The sequence below is a fragment of the Salvelinus sp. IW2-2015 genome, linkage group LG13 (genome assembly GCF_002910315.2).
Source record: "Salvelinus sp. IW2-2015 linkage group LG13, ASM291031v2, whole genome shotgun sequence".
Lineage (NCBI taxonomy): Eukaryota > Metazoa > Chordata > Actinopteri > Salmoniformes > Salmonidae > Salvelinus > Salvelinus sp. IW2-2015.
The window spans coordinates 19,489,917-19,508,186 of record NC_036853.1 but is presented as its reverse complement, the minus strand read 5'-3'; the positions used below and the strand labels follow the sequence as shown (position 1 = coordinate 19,508,186).

The 18,270-nt window shown below is 44.1% G+C and overlaps 1 protein-coding gene across 2 annotated transcripts in view; it reads left to right on the top strand.

Moving 5' to 3' along the window:
* Nucleotides 1-18,169, top strand: part of LOC111972254 (importin-13) — a 41,645-nt gene extending 23,476 nt beyond the window's left edge. The window contains exons 6-23 of one of the 2 annotated variants that reach the window (XM_023999198.2): nucleotides 3,915-4,055; nucleotides 4,477-4,618; nucleotides 4,737-4,903; nucleotides 5,368-5,488; nucleotides 5,567-5,714; nucleotides 5,921-6,102; nucleotides 6,230-6,256; nucleotides 6,776-6,910; nucleotides 8,274-8,426; nucleotides 8,557-8,637; nucleotides 8,813-8,950; nucleotides 9,055-9,151; nucleotides 10,558-10,610; nucleotides 11,960-12,026; nucleotides 12,243-12,301; nucleotides 14,229-14,318; nucleotides 14,539-14,720; nucleotides 14,849-18,169. In XM_023999198.2, the coding sequence (XP_023854966.1) occupies nucleotides 3,915-4,055; nucleotides 4,477-4,618; nucleotides 4,737-4,903; nucleotides 5,368-5,488; nucleotides 5,567-5,714; nucleotides 5,921-6,102; nucleotides 6,230-6,256; nucleotides 6,776-6,910; nucleotides 8,274-8,426; nucleotides 8,557-8,637; nucleotides 8,813-8,950; nucleotides 9,055-9,151; nucleotides 10,558-10,610; nucleotides 11,960-12,026; nucleotides 12,243-12,301; nucleotides 14,229-14,318; nucleotides 14,539-14,720; nucleotides 14,849-14,951 (2,086 nt within the window). In that variant the 3' untranslated portion in view covers nucleotides 14,952-18,169. Of the gene's footprint in view, nucleotides 1-3,914; nucleotides 4,056-4,476; nucleotides 4,619-4,736; nucleotides 4,904-5,367; nucleotides 5,489-5,566; nucleotides 5,715-5,920; nucleotides 6,103-6,229; nucleotides 6,257-6,775; nucleotides 6,911-8,273; nucleotides 8,427-8,556; nucleotides 8,638-8,812; nucleotides 8,951-9,054; nucleotides 9,152-10,557; nucleotides 10,611-11,959; nucleotides 12,027-12,242; nucleotides 12,302-14,228; nucleotides 14,319-14,538; nucleotides 14,721-14,848 lie in introns of those variants that run through there. The other variant, XM_023999199.2, reaches the window with a different exon arrangement.
* The last annotated feature ends 101 nt before the right edge of the window (nucleotides 18,170-18,270 follow it).

The following is an 18,270-nucleotide window of genomic DNA, read 5'->3' as shown; positions in this document are numbered from 1 at the left end:
ATGTCTTTGTTCTCCTGAGCCACTTAGTTATCATTTTGCTTATGGCAAGGTGCTCCTCATGCTGGAAAGGCATTGTTCGTCATCAAACTGTTCCTGGATGGTTGGGAGAAGTTGCTCTCGGAGGATTTTTGTAAATTCTTTATTCATGGGCTGTGTTCTTAGGCAAAATTGTGAGTGAGCCACTCCCTTGGCTGAGAAGCAACCAAACATGGAATGGTCTCAGGATGCTTTTATGTTGGCATGACACAGGACGAGAGGTAGCGCTCACTTGTTTCTCCGGACAAGTTTTTTTCCGGATGCCAAAACAATCGGAAAGGGGTTTCATCAGAGAAAAGACTTTTACCCAGTCTCAGCAGTCCAATCCCTGTACCTTTTGCAGATATCAGTCTGTCCCTGACATTTTTCCTGGAGAGAAGTGGCTTCTTTGCTGCCCTCTTGACACCAACGGCATCCTCAAAAAGTCTTTCGCTCACTGTTTGTGCAGATGCCTCACACCTGCCTGTGCATTCCTGAGCAACTTGTACTGGTGGTGCCCGATCCGGCAGCTTGAATAACTTTAGGAGACGGCGTCCTTTGTCACTTGCTGGGCTTTTTGGGCGCCCTGAAGCCTTCTTCATTACAATTGAACCGCTCTACCGCTTGAAAGTTTCTTGATGATCCGATAATGGCTTGATTTAGGTGCAATCTCCTTCATGTGGCAGCATATCCTTGCTGAGAAGCCCTTTCTTGTGCTAAGAGCTTAAATGATGAACGAGAGTTGTTGGTTTCTGTCTTGCAGGTAACCGCATGGTTTGACAGAGGAAGAACATCGATTCAGCACTACCCTCCTTTTACAGACCAGTGTCCAGTCTGTTTCATATGCGAACTCAATCATGCATGACAGAGTGATCTCCAGCCTGTCTCGTCAAAACCACTCACATGTGTTAACAGGAGAATCATGACAATTCAGTGGTCCTTTTGTGCAGGGGTGAAATAGCAGTGGAAGTTTTTTACTGGGAATTCAGTTCATTTGGCATGGAAAGAGGGTTTTGCTAATATAATTAGGCATTTCAATTTTGCTATCACTCTTGCCATTAACATTTCTGGATGTACTATGAAATTGCCATCATACAAGAGGCAGAGACTTTGTGAGAATTAATATTTGTGTCATCTCTCAGACTTTTTTGGGACGACTGTACATTCATTGATTCGCCACTCAGTTAACATCATTGAATGAACATTCTATATACATGGATGTGTATTTGGACAAATGCAGGCAAGCCATTGCGAGTGTACACAATGAGTTAAGGCCTGGTTGCAACTTCGCTTTGAACGATGTTGTCGATAGTTGGTCGCAGTGACTTCTAGAACATCTCATTGTCGTCCGACGTCAACTTGTCATTTGAATAGTATATACTCAAAAACGACAGGCTGCATGACATCAGCAGCCTGGTGGTCCAAAATAACATAACTGCTGTATTTGAAATCAAATTTTATTAGTCACATGCGCCGAATACAACAGGTGTAGTACAGTGAAATACTTACTTACAAGCCCCTAACCAACAATGRGGTTTTAAAAAATGTAATAAATGAAAGTAACAAGTAATTAAAGAGCATCAGTAAAAAACAATAGCGAGACTATATACAGGGGGGGAMGGGGTAGCCATTTGATTAGATGTTTAGGAGTCTTATGGCTTGGGGGTAGAAGCTGTTGTGAAGCCTCTTGGACCTAGACTTGACGCTCCGGTACTGCTTGCCGTGCGGRAGCAGAGAGAACAGTCTATGACTAGGGTGGCTGGAGTCCTTGGCATTTTTTMGGGCCTTCCTCTGACACAGCCTGGTATAGAGGTCCTGGATGTTAGGAAGCTTGGCACCAGTGATGTACTGGGCCGTACGCACTACCTACCTTGAAGCTCTCAACCTGCTCCACTACAGCCCCGTCGATGAGATTGGGGGCGTGCTCGGTCCTCCTTTTTCTGTAGTCCTGKCATGCAGGTCATTATGCATGTATATCACATGAGGTTGGTGCCACCCTATTTGGGGAGGACAGGCACATGGTAATGGCTGGAGCAGAAGATTGGAATGGTATCAAACACTTGGGTTCTATGTGTTTGATGCCATTCCATTTGCGCCGTTCCAGCCATTATTATGAGCCGTTTTCCCCTCAGCAGACTCCTCTGATTTGTATTACTTCCTCCCATTCCTCCAGTCAAGTCACAGGTAGGCCTTTGCAAATATGGGCTAATCATCTGTTCTGTGTAYTATTCTATCAAACACTGAACAGTGTGAAGTTAAATTCAATGTGTTTTATTGAGTAGAAGTGTGAATTTCAATGACAGGTTTTGCGAGAACGTTTAGAAAATGTGAACAAGCGTCCGGGGGACGGGCGAACAGGATGCTGGTCCATTGATTCTTTTCCCACTGTGGTATCTCGATACTACTCGGTATCGTGATACTTGGCCTGGTATCGTTTTTATAGTTTTGGTATCGTGACAAGGTGAAATCCCTGAGCAGGTTCGTTCGTCTCCAGCAACTGAGTTAGGAAGGACGCCTTTATCGTTGTAGTGACTGGATGTATTGATACAACATCCAAAGTGTAATGAATAACTTCACTATGCTCAAAGGAATGTTCAGTTTCTTTTTTACTCATCTACCAATCAGTGCCCTTTGCGAGGCATTGAAAACCTCTCTGGTCTTTGTGGTTAGATCTGTGCTTGAAATTCACTCCCTGACTGAGGGACCGTACAGATAATTGTATGTGTGGGGGTACAGAGATTGGGTAGTCATTCATAAATCATGTTAACCACTATTATTGAACACTGAATGAGTTCATGCAACTCACTATGCACATTTTTACTCCTGAACTTATTTAGGCTTTCCATAACAAAAGGGTTGAATCCTCATTGACTCCAGACATTTCAGCTTTTAATGTTTAATTAATTTAAATGTTTTACCAACAAAATTCCACTTTGACATTATGGGGTAGTGTGTGTAGATCAGTGACACAAAATCTGTGGAAATAGTCAAGGGGTGTGAATACTTTATGAAGGCACTGTAATTATTCAGGTCTGGGTCTGGGAACCACCACCTGTCCCAGACCTGCTATTTTCAACTCTTAATGATCGGCTATGAAAAGCCAACTGAAAATTATTCATGATTATTATTTGACCATGCTTGTCACTTATGAACATTTTGAACATCTTGGCATAGTTCTGTTATAATCTCCACCCGGCACAGCCAGAAGAGGACTGGCCACCCCTCATAGCCTGGTTCCTCTCTAGGTTTCTTCCTAGGTTTTGGCCTTTCTAGGGAGTTTTTCCTAGCCACCGTGCTTCTACACCTGCATTGCTTGCTGTTTGGGGTTTTAGGCTGGGTTTCTGTACAGCACTTCGAGATATTAGCTGATGTACGAAGGGCTATATAAAATAAACTTGATTTGATTCAGAAGCCAGAACCAATGATACTGGAAGGTTGTCTGGATCTGTAAACACACACACACCTGCATCATACAGTGTCAATTGTAGGGTAAGATGGCAGTTTGAGCTTCATCAGAATAGCAGAACAGGAGGTCAGGAGTGTGTGTACATGCGTAGGAGTGTTGCTTCTGTATCCTGTTCACATTGTGTCCGACCTCCAGCCAATCTCTATTTCCCTCTTAGAGGGTCAAATAAAAACATGATCTAAACGAGAGATGGTGTGTTGGTGCTTCCGGAGAAAAAAACAATAGATTTATTAGAAAGGACTGAGATGGCAGGAAGAGCAGACCAGAGTAATTTAAACCTTCAAGAGAACTGGAGAAATGAAACAAAGAAACCGAGTGATGAAGCTGGTAAAAAGTGAAAGATTTCTGTGTGTGCGCGCAGGTGGGTTTGAGTAGAGATTTTTCCCCTGGTATGTGAACTAACCCATCTCTTTGTCTCCCTGTGTGTGTGTAGATATGTGAACACGCTATTGAAGCTGGTGCCCCAGGTCTTGTCCCTGCAGGAACAACTAAGAGAGGCAGTCCAGAACGGAGACATGGAGACGTCACACGGAATCTGTCGCATCGCTGTCGCGATGGGCGAAAACCACTCCAGGTGCGTGCGCTGTCCCCACATCAATCAATCAATCAATCAATCAATCAATCCTTTCACTTCCCCTCCTCACACTGCTTGGTGACAACATTGATGCTTCTGGGTTTATTCTCACAAACCAATCAACAAATAATCAGATCAGATGACGTGTTCAGTTTCAAGCTCAGGCCCACCCTGGTAAACAAGCTGTTTGTTATTGTGTGTTTCTGTCTCCGGAGGCGTCATGTCTCCCTGTGTATGTCAATGGCTCCAGTCTGAACCCTTCAACTGTCACACTCTATCTAGAGAAACAGCCCTGCCTGTCCCACCTCACCTCACTCTTCCTGCGCACTGACCTAGTTTTCCTGGCTCTGTGTCTGTTTCTCTCACTCTCTCCCTTTTCTCTTCTCTCTCCTTTTCCATCTCTTGATCTCAACCCCCCCAGGGCTCTGTTGGAGCAGGTAGAGCATTGGCAGGGCTTTCTCGCATTGGTCAACATGATCATGTTCTGCACTGGGATACCAGGACACTACCCAGTCAACGAGACGARCAGCTCCCTCACACTCACCTTCTGGTACACACTACAGGTATGCACTCTACACCCATTAACACTGTAACCCAGGACACTTAACTTTACACCCTAAACCCAACTACCCTGTTCAGAATAACAGCACTTAACAGTACACACTCTCGCTCTCTCTCCAGGATGACATCATGTCGTTTGACCTTGAGAGACAGGCGGTGTATCTGCAGGTTTATAGACCAGTGTATTTCCAGCTGGTGGATGTTCTGCTGCATAAAGCCCAGTTCCCCTCTGACCAGGAGTACGCATCATGGTCCTCGGATGAGAAGGAGCAGTTCAGGATCTACAGGTACAAGAGTGGGGATGGGGTTGTGTGGGTGAGCGAGCAAGTGAAATGCAGTATGCCGACAGGTCTATTGCTGGGTGTGTTTGTGATTGRAACAGCCTGTAAGTGAAGTAGCAGCTGAGGGCACACATTTTGGATGATAATGTTTGAGTCACAGATCATCAGATGTTCAGAAGCACATTACTAACAGCACATTATAAAGTGATGCCCTGTTGTTAGTCCCTGCACAGTTAAATGGCACCTTCTATTTCACTTGATTTGAGGTGTAAACACAAGATTATTTTGTGTACTAAATTTACGGCAGTAGACAACAGCAGCGGACCCAAAACTGAACCTTGTGACACACCACTTTCTCCACCCTCCCCCATAGCATTGATTGTTCCACCTCTATAACAAAACCTTGCTTTCTGTTGGTGGTATGCATTACACTTCTGTATTCTAAGAGTTAACACATTTGTGTGTTCCAGGGTGGATATCTCAGACACTCTGATGTATGTGTATGAGATGCTAGGAGCTGAGCTGCTCAGTAACCTGTATGAGAAACTAGGACGAATACTGACCAACACAGAACAAGCCTCGTCATGGCAGGTACGGTACACACACATTCAACAAACACACACACACACACTGAACACACTGTCTGAAGCCTTTTATTGTCTCCTCCAGCATACAGAAGCGTTGCTGTATGGGTTCCAGTCTATAGCGGAGACGATAGATGTCAACTACTCTGATGTCATCCCAGGCCTGATCGGACTCCTCCTCAGAATCAACATCAACAACGTCCAACTGGCCGACACCGTCATGTTCACTATCGGTAGGTACTGATCCGCTCATACGTGTTCACGATAGGTATTAATACAGTGATACCTGTCATTTTGTTGTGTGTTCATCCAGGTAAATAATAAGCGGGAAAAGAAGAGAAACTAATTGGACAGGAGAACAGGAAAAGCACCTGTCTCATGTAGCATAAAGTGTTCAGTCTCTTTTCATCCACTGTGTTCTTCTCCCACCTGCCTGTAGGAGCTCTAGCAGAGTGGTTGGCGGACCACCCGGTGATGTTGAGTAGTGTTTTACCTCTGGTACTCCAGGCCTTGGGGAACCCAGACCTCTCCATCTCCTCGGTCTCCACACTCAAGAAGATCTGCCGAGAGTGCAAATACGACCTGCCACCCTATGCCTCCAACATAGTGGCTGTATCACGTGTACGTGTGTGTGTGTGTGTGTGTGTACCGTATATGTTTTATGTCTAAATTAGTGTTTTCTGAATAGAATTATTACATTTAAGTCAATATTTTATTCTTCTGCTTCTGCTATCCTCTCTCTTCACAGGAGGTGCTGAGCAAACAGATTCACAAGGTCAGTCCCAGTCCTGTCTGGAGATGCAAGCCATAACCCCAATGTCCCGACTGGACCCACTCTACTGTATACAACATCCTGGAGAATCATTTATAGTGAAATTCAGGGACAGAGTCAAACTTTCAAAAACTTTATTGCCTGTGCATTTGGCACATGCAACAATGAGCATATTCAATACATTCAAATGAACCACAGGGAGTACATCAGACCATAGAATCAGTCAGTCCATTCAGTCATGAAAACAAGGTAAGAGCTGGTGACAAGACTGGATGGTAACTAGCAAAAGACCACTTATCAAATCACAWTTTATTGGTCACGTACACATGGTTAGCAGATGTTATTGCAAGTGTAGCGGAATGCTTGTGAGGAGTTGACACAAGGAGTCAACCTTTCAAAAGTCCTGGAAATGTGTAACAATGTTCTCTCCTCTCGCTCTTCTTCCTGCTCCCCTCCCTCCCTCTTCCTGCTCCCCTCCCTCTCTTTCTCCCTCCCTCCTCTTCCCTTCCTCTCCCTCTCCAGACCAGTCAGTGTATGTGGCTGATGCAGGCCTTGGGCTTCCTGCTGTCTGCTCTGCATGTGGAGGAGATACTGAGGAACCTGCACTCTCTCATCACTCCCTACATCCAACAACTTGAGAAACTAGCTGATGAGACGGTACACACACACACACACACACACACACACACACACACACACACACACACACACACACACACACACACACACACACACACACACACACACACACACACACACACACACACACACACACACACACTGTGGTAACAGTGTTATTACAGTGACATATTTTCCTGTCTCTGTTGGACTGCGGCCATATGAACAGACTGTGTGTCTGCATGGATGCACTACACACGAACACACACGCTGTGCACACACACACTCTTCTTTCTTTTGTTTCTTCCCCCTCTCACTGTTGGACTGTGTCCATATGAACAGGCGTTGTATCTGTGTGACTCCACTGCAGTTGAACATTTCTCTGTGGGACCAGATTGGCTTCATCACCACACCATTGGTTACTGAATCACYGGGCCGTAACACACACACACCACATTCTTTATTAAATGTCAGGTCTAATGAATCCAAGCTTTATCAGAGCTAAAAAATAAGGATTTGGCATTTTCTCAAAAAAAGAAGCTGACATTAACTACAAATAGGGATGTGACATTATCAGTGTTGAATTAGTATTTCTACCCTGATCTACTGTTCTGGAGTCAGCAGAGACCTGAGTGTCTGGGTGAACACAGATGTCAGTTCAAATGAAGAGTTTCATCTCTTGTGCTCACTTTCTCCTCTCTACCTCTCGCTCTCTGTCTGATGTATAGCCATAACATCAGACTATGGAATCAGGTTGTCTGTGCAGCCTAACAAACACTGGCACCCTAAGGCAAGAGATGAAACTGCACCTCCACTATGTAATTAGCTACAAGCAATGTCTGTTTTTATGCATTTAGGGTGGTATTCTGACTTAAATACTGTGCTCGTCATTAAAATGTTCACCCATTGACGTCTCTGAATGATTAAGGCATAAATCCAAGTAGAACATACCCATCTCAAATGAGCGTGTGTTCAGTTGCAACATGACCCGTTGCTCGTTAAGAGAAGGGTCGTCAGCCCAGCCACATGACTCCTCCCTTGTACTCCACAGCTCCGTTGTCATGGATACCGAGCGGTGATTAAATGGTTGCTAATGAAGCTTTAATTAGTGTTGTCACCCTAGAGAGAGAGAGAGAGAGAGAGTGTATGTGTGTGAAATCTGCAGAAAAATGAAGCCATCAACTGACTGACGCACCCAAACTTCTGTCTTTCACTGATCCCTCTTTCCCTTCTGTCCTTTTTACTTCATCCCTCCCTTCATGGTCTTTCACTGTCTTTTTGCTTCACTCGTTAACTCGTTCACAAAAACCAACAGATAGAAAATGATTGATGGCAAATCTTGTTTCAGCCTTTCTTCGGAAAGCTATTGACTTACTCTCTCGCTCCCTCTTTCCCTCTCCAGCCCAACCCGTCCAATAAACTAGCGATAATCCACATTCTAGGTCTGCTGTCCAATCTCTTCACTACGCTGGACATTAGCAAACAGGAGGACGAATCAGCAGAGAGCGCTGCTCCCCCTGTCAAAACTGCCCCGCCCCCACCAGGGCCTAACCCGGTGAGATGCACCTTCATCATCATCAGCAGCACTCAGCCACACGCAACCTCTTTTAACGGGAACGTTCATCCAGTTTTCATCATTTGTTCCTCATTTAGCTAGTGTTGTCAAACTAACCTGTGTGTTCTAGGTGGTGGTGGTCCTACAGCAGGTCTTTGCTCTCATTCAGACGGTCCTCAGCAAGTGGCTCAACGACTCTCAGGTGGTGGAGGTGAGACACGAACACACACACAACAAAAAAAAGTGATGCGTTGACTCAACAGTTTCAATAAATGATCTGCACGTTCATGAAACATAAAAAAAATCCAGTCTGAACCAGCTGAAATTAAACTCTCGTTTCACTCTCCGCTCCCTGCCCTCCCATCTCTCTCCCGCCTTCCTCCCAGGCCGTGTGTGCTATCTTTGAGAAGTCGGTGAAGACTCTCCTCCATGACTTTGCCCCCATGGTGTCTCAGCTCAGTGAGATGCTAGGACAGATGTACAGTACCATACCACAGGCCTCAGCACTGGACCTCACACGACAGGTACATACACACACGCTTGAGAACACTCGCATACACCATACACACTCACATGCATACATTCAGAGGCGCACCGATGTGAAACCGTCTGTGGTTGTGTTTGACAGATGGTCCATATATTTGCCAGAGAGACGGAGCACTTCCCTCCCATCAAGGCTCTATTTGAGCTGGTCACCTCAGTAACACTCTCCATCTTCCAGCAAGGTAGGGGGTCCTGCAGGGGAGGGGGAGGGGGGTAATCTCTGCCTGCTTTTGTTTTGGGTGATTTTGATTGACAGACAAACCTGCACACACTCCTGCTTTCACAGGAGAACAAGGAACATGGCTTCCATGAGAAATGCTTTAAGTGTGTGTGTGTCAACTAATACCTGCATAGCACAAGTGGAAACCAGGATGGCTGCATCTCAATAGTCTAAAGTCCTTGTCTTCTCATATTGCTTTCACCTGCCCTGTGTTTTTAGATGAGGGCAGATGAAGGGGAGGAGATAAGGAGAGGAACCCACGTTAGACTGTTGAAATGCATCCTCTGTCCTCCTGTGCTGCTATGGAGAATTACACAAGAACGTTTTGTTTTTGAAGCTGATAATATCCAGTGGGTCTTACCTGAATACTGTCTGCCTCTTCTCCCCTTTCAGTTCTCCTCTCATACCCTTCTCCCTCTTCTTCTGCTTTGTCTGTTTTTGATTGATAATGGCTGCCTCTCCTTTTTTTAAATTTTTACTTTCTTTCTGAGCAAGTGTCCTTCAATGTTGCTCTGTAGCCAGTATTTTATACAATATGGTGCAATGTTACAAAACATAAGAGAATGTGGTTGCAGAACAACGTTCATATAGAAATGTATTGTGTAGAAGAGACATCCATCTTTTACAGAACGGGGACTTGTGTGGGCTCTATTCGTTGCATTTCTATCTGGGTTGCACCCCACTGAATAAGCCTGTAAGGTGGGGGTGTGTATGGGGAGTTGAGGGATGGGGTCTTGTTTGGAGTCTAGGAACAGCGAAGGGAAGGGTTGCCTCCTAAGTGTTCACCTTTTTGGGGGGTGGTTAATGGTCAGGGGTACTATCCCCTAGGCACATGGTGGTTGTAAGCCACACAGAAAAAACTGATCTTGCCCATCGTATTACACGGTGGAGCTATTAGCAAGCCCCTAGTGTCTAGGGGAGATGCCTAGGGCTTTAGGTGGCTAGTCCAAGAGGCGGGGGATTGATTTGGGACTTGACGCCCCTTTTCTCTGAAGCGTTACAGTAACAGTTGCCTCCTGGGTTCCCCACTCCAAAGCCACTTTTGTTATTTTTAGGTTTATTTTTCTCTCGTTATTCTTTCCTTTTTTTAAATCTCCAAATGGAACCCATGTCTCCTCTTTCTCTGCCTGTTTTCTGTTCGTTCAACCGCTCACTGTTTCTCCCAAGACTCTTCCAAAGCTTCACATGCCCCTCCCTCTCTCTCCCCCTTTGTTTGTTCTTTACTCACGTGTGACAATTATTTCAATGAGATATTTTCGGTTCTCTTTTCTTTCCACATGACTGTTGAATCGGTTGAGTTGCTGTTTGTATATTATTATTCTCTTTATTCTTTATGATTTGTTAAGTTTCATCTTTATTATATTTTAGGACCCAGGGATCATCCTGATATTGTTGATTCATTTATGCAACTCCAAGCTCAGGTGTGTTTTTGGTTTCTTATTTCATTCACTTTGGGTTTCTCTCTCGTTCTCTCTCTCTCTCTCTCTCTGTCTCTCTCTCGCTCACACACACTCTCTCAAGCTCTCTCTTTCTCTTTGTTCTTTGTTAAAGGGTCTGAGGGTGACCCATCATAATGGCATGGCAGAGAATAGACAGTAGGTGGTGGTATTGAAGGACGGACTCTGTCTCCTTCAATACTCAGGGCTCTAACCATTCTGATGAGGGAGTAAGGGTCAGCGTTCACCAAGGTCTTGTCCAGTAGGCACAAAACATGACAAAATGCTTTGTAACGAGGAGGGACTACCAGAATGTGTCCAATAATAAGCATGTTCATGTTCGGTTGTCTTCTGAACATGACCCTGGGATGTAGTTCCCTGTGACCTCACTGGTTAGAATCCCCTAGCCACGCCCCTTTTCGGATGTCATTCCAACCCATAGCCAATCAAAGCCACAATTAATTAATATTCCATTAATTAATAAATTCAGGCAAATTGGGTGCCCTCTGTTTTTTGTTTGTTTTTGTCTTCCTTCTACATTCTTCCTTTAATTTCTATCTTTGGATAGAGCTGATCTCCATCTCTCCTCTCCTCTTCCCTCGCTCCCTCTCTTTTCCTCCATCCTGAATGAGTTCATTACAGTATCAGTTGTATTTATCCGTTCATGTACCTTACTTACTTATGTTGCATATTCAATCCAACCAGGCCAAAAAAAGGGAGAAAAAATTGTATCAGAATGAAATTGATACAAACAGCAGCTACAGAACCATCATTGCCTTTAGTTTGACTTAAGTTTTAAATAATTTTTGTTTGATTTCCTCCAGTTTGCTTGCTGAGTTTTCATTGGAGCAGAGTTGTGTACTGTATGAGTGATAGTTTATCGTAGAGAGAGGGAGTGGGTTAGTCTAGCCTGGTAGCCTCCACTGTTTATCTGCTGTAGATGACTCCTTTAACCCAGTTCTCATTCACTCCTCCTCAAGAATTTAAAAGCATTGGGATTGGTGTAAGAAACACTTTGTCTATACCAATCCAATACTGTTAAATCCCAAAGGGGGAGTGAACGAGATCACACTTCAGGGAGAAGGGGGACAATCAGAATTTGGCTTTTGTTGTCATATCTATGTCCCAGAATTCTTTTCCTGACCTTGTGGGCAAACAGTTGGACATGACAATGACAAAGGAGTTATCTAATGCAGACACAGTTCTGTCTACGAGGCTAGGAGAGTGGGGGGTTTAGTATTTTCCGGGGTGGGAGGTAGGAGTTGGGGTGTACCCCTGGAGTAGGGGAATAGACTCCTGCCCTGTGTCATGCCTCTGTCTGCCTCCTACTGTAGGCCCTCAAACGGAAGCCAGATCTCTTCTTGTCTGAGACTCTTGACGTGAAAGCTGTGTTCCATTGTGGTAAGTGTGTGTTGCTTTGCTCCCGCACACACACGCTGCTCATTGTATGTGTTGCTGCGTTTCTCTTAACACACACACACACTTTGTCAATCGTTTGTGCCTCTGAGATCCACAGAGATTGTGCTGTAAACATCTGAAGAGCAAAACTGTTAGTTTTTAAATAGAAATGTGTATTTGGATGTTTCTAATACCCTCCCCTCTCTCTCTCCTCTGTAGGACTACTGTCACTGAAATTCCCTGAGGCTCCAACAGTCAAGTCTACCTGCTTGTTCTTTGTGAGTGTACACACTAGGGATGTGAAAAATGTACAAATATTCTTAACGTTTAAAATGCTATTTTCTTTAGCGTTTAAATATATATTTTTTTCATAAAATGACCTGAAATTAGAATCCAGATATGGTTCTGCGTTTGACCGCTAGGGGGCAGTGCAGTTCAATCTACCACAAACCTGGCTACCTACCTACCTGTCACTAGTTACCACAGCCACAAAGCCTGCCTATTTCTGCAATTTATCTTCTTAAAATGTGATTTTTAAACCTAACCTAAACCATAACCACACTGCTAACATTATGCTTAACCTTAAATTAAGACTATAAGATCATTTTTGTTTTCATACATTTTTACAATATATCCAATTTGACTTTGTGGATGTGGTAACTATGGGAACCCAGCAGACGGCGCTCACCTTACTGCTGTCCCCCACCCACTCAGCAACGATGGTATTAATGCCATTTTAGGTTCTCTGTTGTGTGCCTCTCCTCCATGTCCTTAGTTGTCAGTACGTACTTCATGTCCCACTTTTCATCAATGTGAAAGCTCGTCACAGTGATTTATGACGGCTTGTTCATATACGGCCATCAGGGCCGTCATGTTTTTTTCACATGGCATCTTGTGGTCTGGTTCTAGATAAGCCAATTGACAATGGCTGCATATCAACTGCAATCATTTCTATAATCAGCTCTGTGATTTTCTCACTCCTTTCTCTTATTGCACTGCTMCCCAGCAATGAATTGGGTCTCACGTTGCCTCCTTTCAGAATTMCACCTGTACTGCCACTGTAGCTCAATTCCACCTCGCAAAGTTTGTATTTCGTTAGCTTCTCATTTAACTTCTCAAAGTATTGCCATAGAGGACTTCGTTGTTTACGCCATTTTTCTAACTGTTAACAACGATGACGTGTGGCGCTCTTTGGCAAATATATGAAACAAAAATATAAACAATTCTACTGAATTACAGTTCATGTAAGTCAATTGAAATGAATTCATTAGGCCCTAATCTATGGATTTTACATGACTGGGCAAAGGTGCAGCCAGGCCCAGCTAATCAGATTTTTTATTTTTTATTACCTTTATTTAACTAGGCAAGTTAGTTAAGAACAAATTCTCAATGACGGCCTAGGAACAGTGGGTTAACTGCCTTGTTCAGGGGCAGAACGACAGATTTGTACCTTGTCAGCTCGGGGATTTGATCTTGCAACCTTTCGGTTACTAGTTCAACACTCTAACCACTAGGCTACGCTGCCGCCCCATGAGAATGAGTTCTTCCCCAGAAAAAGGCTTTATTACAGACAGAAATACTCCTCAGTTTCATCAGCCGTAAAGGTGGCTGGTCTCAGATGATCCTGCAAGTGAAGAAGCCTGATGTTGAGGTGCTGGCCTGGTTACACTTGGTCTGCGTTTGTGAGGCCGATTGGACGTACTGCCAAATGGCCATTCCTGCAGTCAGCAAGCCAATTAAAGGCTCCCGCATCTTGAGACATCTGTGGCATTGTATTGTGTGACGAAGCCGCACGTTTTAGAGTGGCCTTTTATTGTCCCCAGCACAGGAGAAATAAGCTTTTTGTGCGTATGGAARATTTCTGGGATCTTTTATTTCAGCTCATGAAACATGGGACCAACACTTTACATGTTGCGTTTTTTATATTTTTGTTCAGTATATCTCCTACTTACAGCATTGTTGCGTTAGGTATTTGTTTAATTTTAATTTTTGCCTTAATGATGATGATGATGATGATCGGGACCTGTTAATGGTAGTTTTGTGATAACTGTGATTTTTTTAAATTTAAAAATAAATTTAAAAATGTAATCGTTTAAACGTCACATCCCTAGTACACACACACACATTTTTGGTTAACAGGTGAATCTTGTTGAGATGTGATATTAGTGTTGTGGTTTGTTTTGATAGTCCCTATGTGTGCCATAGACGGAGTTGTTGCCCCGCTGCTCAGATGTGCCCCCAGTGGCCAGAGTGGTGCAGGAGAACGGAAAACTACTGCTGCAGGCCGTACTAGAGGTAAACCTACATACTCACATCCTCGCTAATGTCTTTTACCTGTCCTACTGTATACTGAAACATATCACCTTACTGACTGGTCTTTGCCCCCTCTCTCTTTCCTCTCTCTCGCGCTCTCTCTCTCGCGCTCTCTCTCTCTCTCGCGCTCTCTCTCTCTCTCGCGCTCTCTCTCTCTCTCGCGCTCTCTCTCTCTCTCGCGCGCTCTCTCTCGCCCACCCAGGCAATCGGTGGAGGTTCATCTCGTAGTCTGATGGAACAGTTTGCTGAAGTGCTGTTCAGTCTCAATAAGCACTGTTTCCCTTTGCTCACCGTGTGGCTGAAAGAGGCGCTGCAGGCACAAGGCTTCCCCTCTACTAGGGTCACCACAGAACAGAAAGACACCTTCACCCAACAGATACTCAGGTACTACACGCACGCACACACAAGTATAGACAGACGGACATACACACACACATTGGTTTTCTGTCTCTCTGTCTGACTCTCTCGCTCCCTCCTCCCTTTCTATCTCCTCCCTTTTCTCTCTACTCTAGAGAGCGAGTGAATAAGCGGAGGGTGAAGGACATAGTGAAGGAGTTTACACTAGTCTGCAGAGGTCTTCACGGGACCGAGTATGCTGCTGAATACTGCCTCTGACCCCTGACCTTGCCACGACCCCCAGGCCGGACGTCACATTACTACAGTACCCATAAACCCCTCAAAACTGGAGTTTCCATTGGACGATAGAAACAAGACCCTCCCCCTAGAACAGAAAACAGCTCCCCATAAAGGTCTGCCATTGATGGAGCTATGTCACACCCCACAGCGGTCTGAGGAAGGTTGCTCAACCCCCTACCCCCTCATTTCTGTGACTTCAACTACAAGCATGCCCTCTGTTTGTCTCGCTTTGACTTTTGGTTACGATCTTCCATGGCTCCAAGGCTGTTTCTCTGCTCTTTCCTGGTTGTTTAGCATCTGAGACGATAGTGGTACTGTACCTACCGTACGTAGCTAGCTAGTTGTCCTTTGTATCTTTGGAAAGAAAACCAAAATAAATATATATCTAAACATATATATATATATATACACACACATAAACACCTATGTAATGAAACACAGCCAGTCCTGCTGCTGCTAAACAGGAAGAGAGAGGGACCAATGACAGGACAGCATTCTGTGGATAGACACATATTTTCAGCATAATGTATATCGTACAACACTGACTCGCGCACCCCCATGCTCTTACGTTTGCCAAAATTATCGTGGAACGTCATGTGAACTAGTCTTTTATTTTGTGTATTTGATAGTTGCCTTGATGGGGAAATTATGAGGTGATCGATTGAACCACTAACTAAGGAGACTAAAGTAGAAGATTATAGACTCTGCTCTCCTGCACCTGCCATACACACACACACACACACACACACACACACACACACACACACACACCCACCCACCCAGTCACCCACACACGGTCACAAAACTGTGGTTTCCTCATGAATCTAGAATGTATTTTGTCCAGGAGAGAGTGATAGAGGTAGGAGAGATGATGAATGTTGGGAGGGGATAGATGGGGGTGTGTAGGAGAGGGGTATGTTGTCCTAGCTGTGGACTACAGTCACTGTAATCGTGCAAATCTATTAATCATGTTGTGCGTATTAACAGTCATATTACTGAACATTTCCGTGCGTGTGTGTATGGGCGCATGTTTTTGCGCGAGTGTGCAAATGTCTGCCTCCCCACTTATTGAGTGCACTTATATCTGACCGACATCACTTTCACATACCAAACACCCCCCATGGCCCCGCCCCCTTTAGAAACGGACCCCACCCTCCCATTTGACACTTAGTCCTCCCATACATACAGCACATGTCCTGAGTACTCCACTTCAATGTTCTCCGCTTGCCACACAGACCAAAATAATACAACAATCCACTAACCTCCAKATGGCCTGGAATGACTGACCAGTCCTAACCAACGACTAGATGAACTCATCCATATGATCTATAAACCAGTAGAACAAACTGCACACCATACTGCTCTTAACCGGTGCCTGTCAACCAGTGTCTTATCAACCAACCGGTTGCCTGCCTAGACTGAAACCAGGGGGGAGGGGGGTTAGTCACTGATGTCAGAAAGATTATTCAGGAAGTATATTTGCACTGGGCGCCAGATGAAATGGACTCCTCTCAGTGAATGGAATTGAGACTGTGTCTGAAATGAAACCAACGTGCACTACTTTGAGAATATATGGAGATCAGAGAATAGGGTACCATTWAGGACGAATGAAACGATTGYTGCAGCCGGCTCACGTGTATTTCCTGGTTCCTTATTACGTCAACTGGGTCCATTCCCTCTTTCTGTCACTCTAGGTGCCTGCAGACATGTAGCATGTGTGTGTTTTTGTGGTAAGGGGGTGGGAGATTATGAAATACTGTGAGTGTGACACTGTGAGGAGATTCTCTGGGTAGAAGTTGGCCTTAGACACAGATCATGGATCCTCTTAACCATTACTGACTGAAGATGCAAGACTGACTTTAGATCAGTGTCTAGGGTTGACTTCGTCCAGTGCCTAAGGGTACAGTCTGGGAATATGTTTGTCACTGAGAGAGAAGGAGTGGGTGAGGGAAGGGGGGGATAAAATGTACATTGTTTCTTTTTTGTACTTTGTTTTAATTTATTAAATATATCTTAAGACGGCACGTCTGGTGTGCGAATGTTTCCATTAAACCTTTTCAGGCACTTCCTACTGGCCGCTATGTTAGGTCTGTGTTTTAATGTAAATAAAAAATGTTAAATGAAACATCTGTTACAGTTATAGGGCACCAATCTGTATTAATTCAACATGTTCATGGTCATCTTTCTCATTTTCCAAAGCGAAGAAGAGAATAACATTTTCAAGATCACAATTAAAGGTTCTGATTCGGGCATTTAGAAAGCTCACAAACCCATCCATTTCAAGGTTATGTCATCTTATTTACATCACTGAATGTCGCAGGTGAAAATGTATTGGTTGTGGGTTTTTGGGATACTTCTAATGCCATAGAGCCCATGGTGGAACTTTATATATTTTAAGATTCAGTACCAATCACATTTTTGGATATACCTACTCATTCCAAGGTGTTTCTTTATTTTACTAATTTCTACATTGTAGAATAATATTGGTTATCAAAACTATAAAATAAAACATATGGAATCATGTAGTAACCAAAAAAGCGTTAAACAAATACAAATATATTTTGAAATTGTTCAAGGTAGCCACCCTTTGCCTTGATGACAGCTTTGCACACTCTTGGCATTCTCTCAACCAGCTTCATGAGGTAGTCACCTGGAATGCATTTCAATTAACAGGTGTACATTGTTCAAAGTTAATTTGAGGAATTTCTTTCCTCAATGCGTATGAGCCAATCAGCTGTGTTGTGACAAGGTAGGGGTGGTATACAGAAGATAGCCCTATTTTGTAAAAGACCTAATCCATATTCGGGCAAGAAGAGCTAAAATAAGCAGAGAGAAATGAGAGTGCCATCATTACTTTAAGATATGGTCAGTCATTGCGGAAAATGTCAAGAACTTTGAAAGTTTCTTGAAGTGCAGTCGCAAAAACCATCAAGCGCTATGATGAAACTGGCTCTCATGAGGACCGCCACAGGAAAGGAAGACCCAGAGTTACCTCTGCTGCAGAGGATAAGTTCCTTAAAGTTAACTGCACCTCAGATTGCAGCCCAAATAAATGCTTCACAGAGTTCAATTAACAGACACATCTCAACATCAACTGTTCAGAGGAGAATGCGTGAATCAGGACTTCGTGGTCGAATTCCTGCAAAGAAACCACTACTAAAGGACACCAATAAGAAGAAGAGACTTGCTTGGGCCAAGAAACACGAGCAATGGACATTAGACCGGTGGAAATCTGTCCTTTGGTCTGATGAGTCCAAATTTGAAATGTTTGGATCCAACTGCAGTGTCTTTGTGAGAC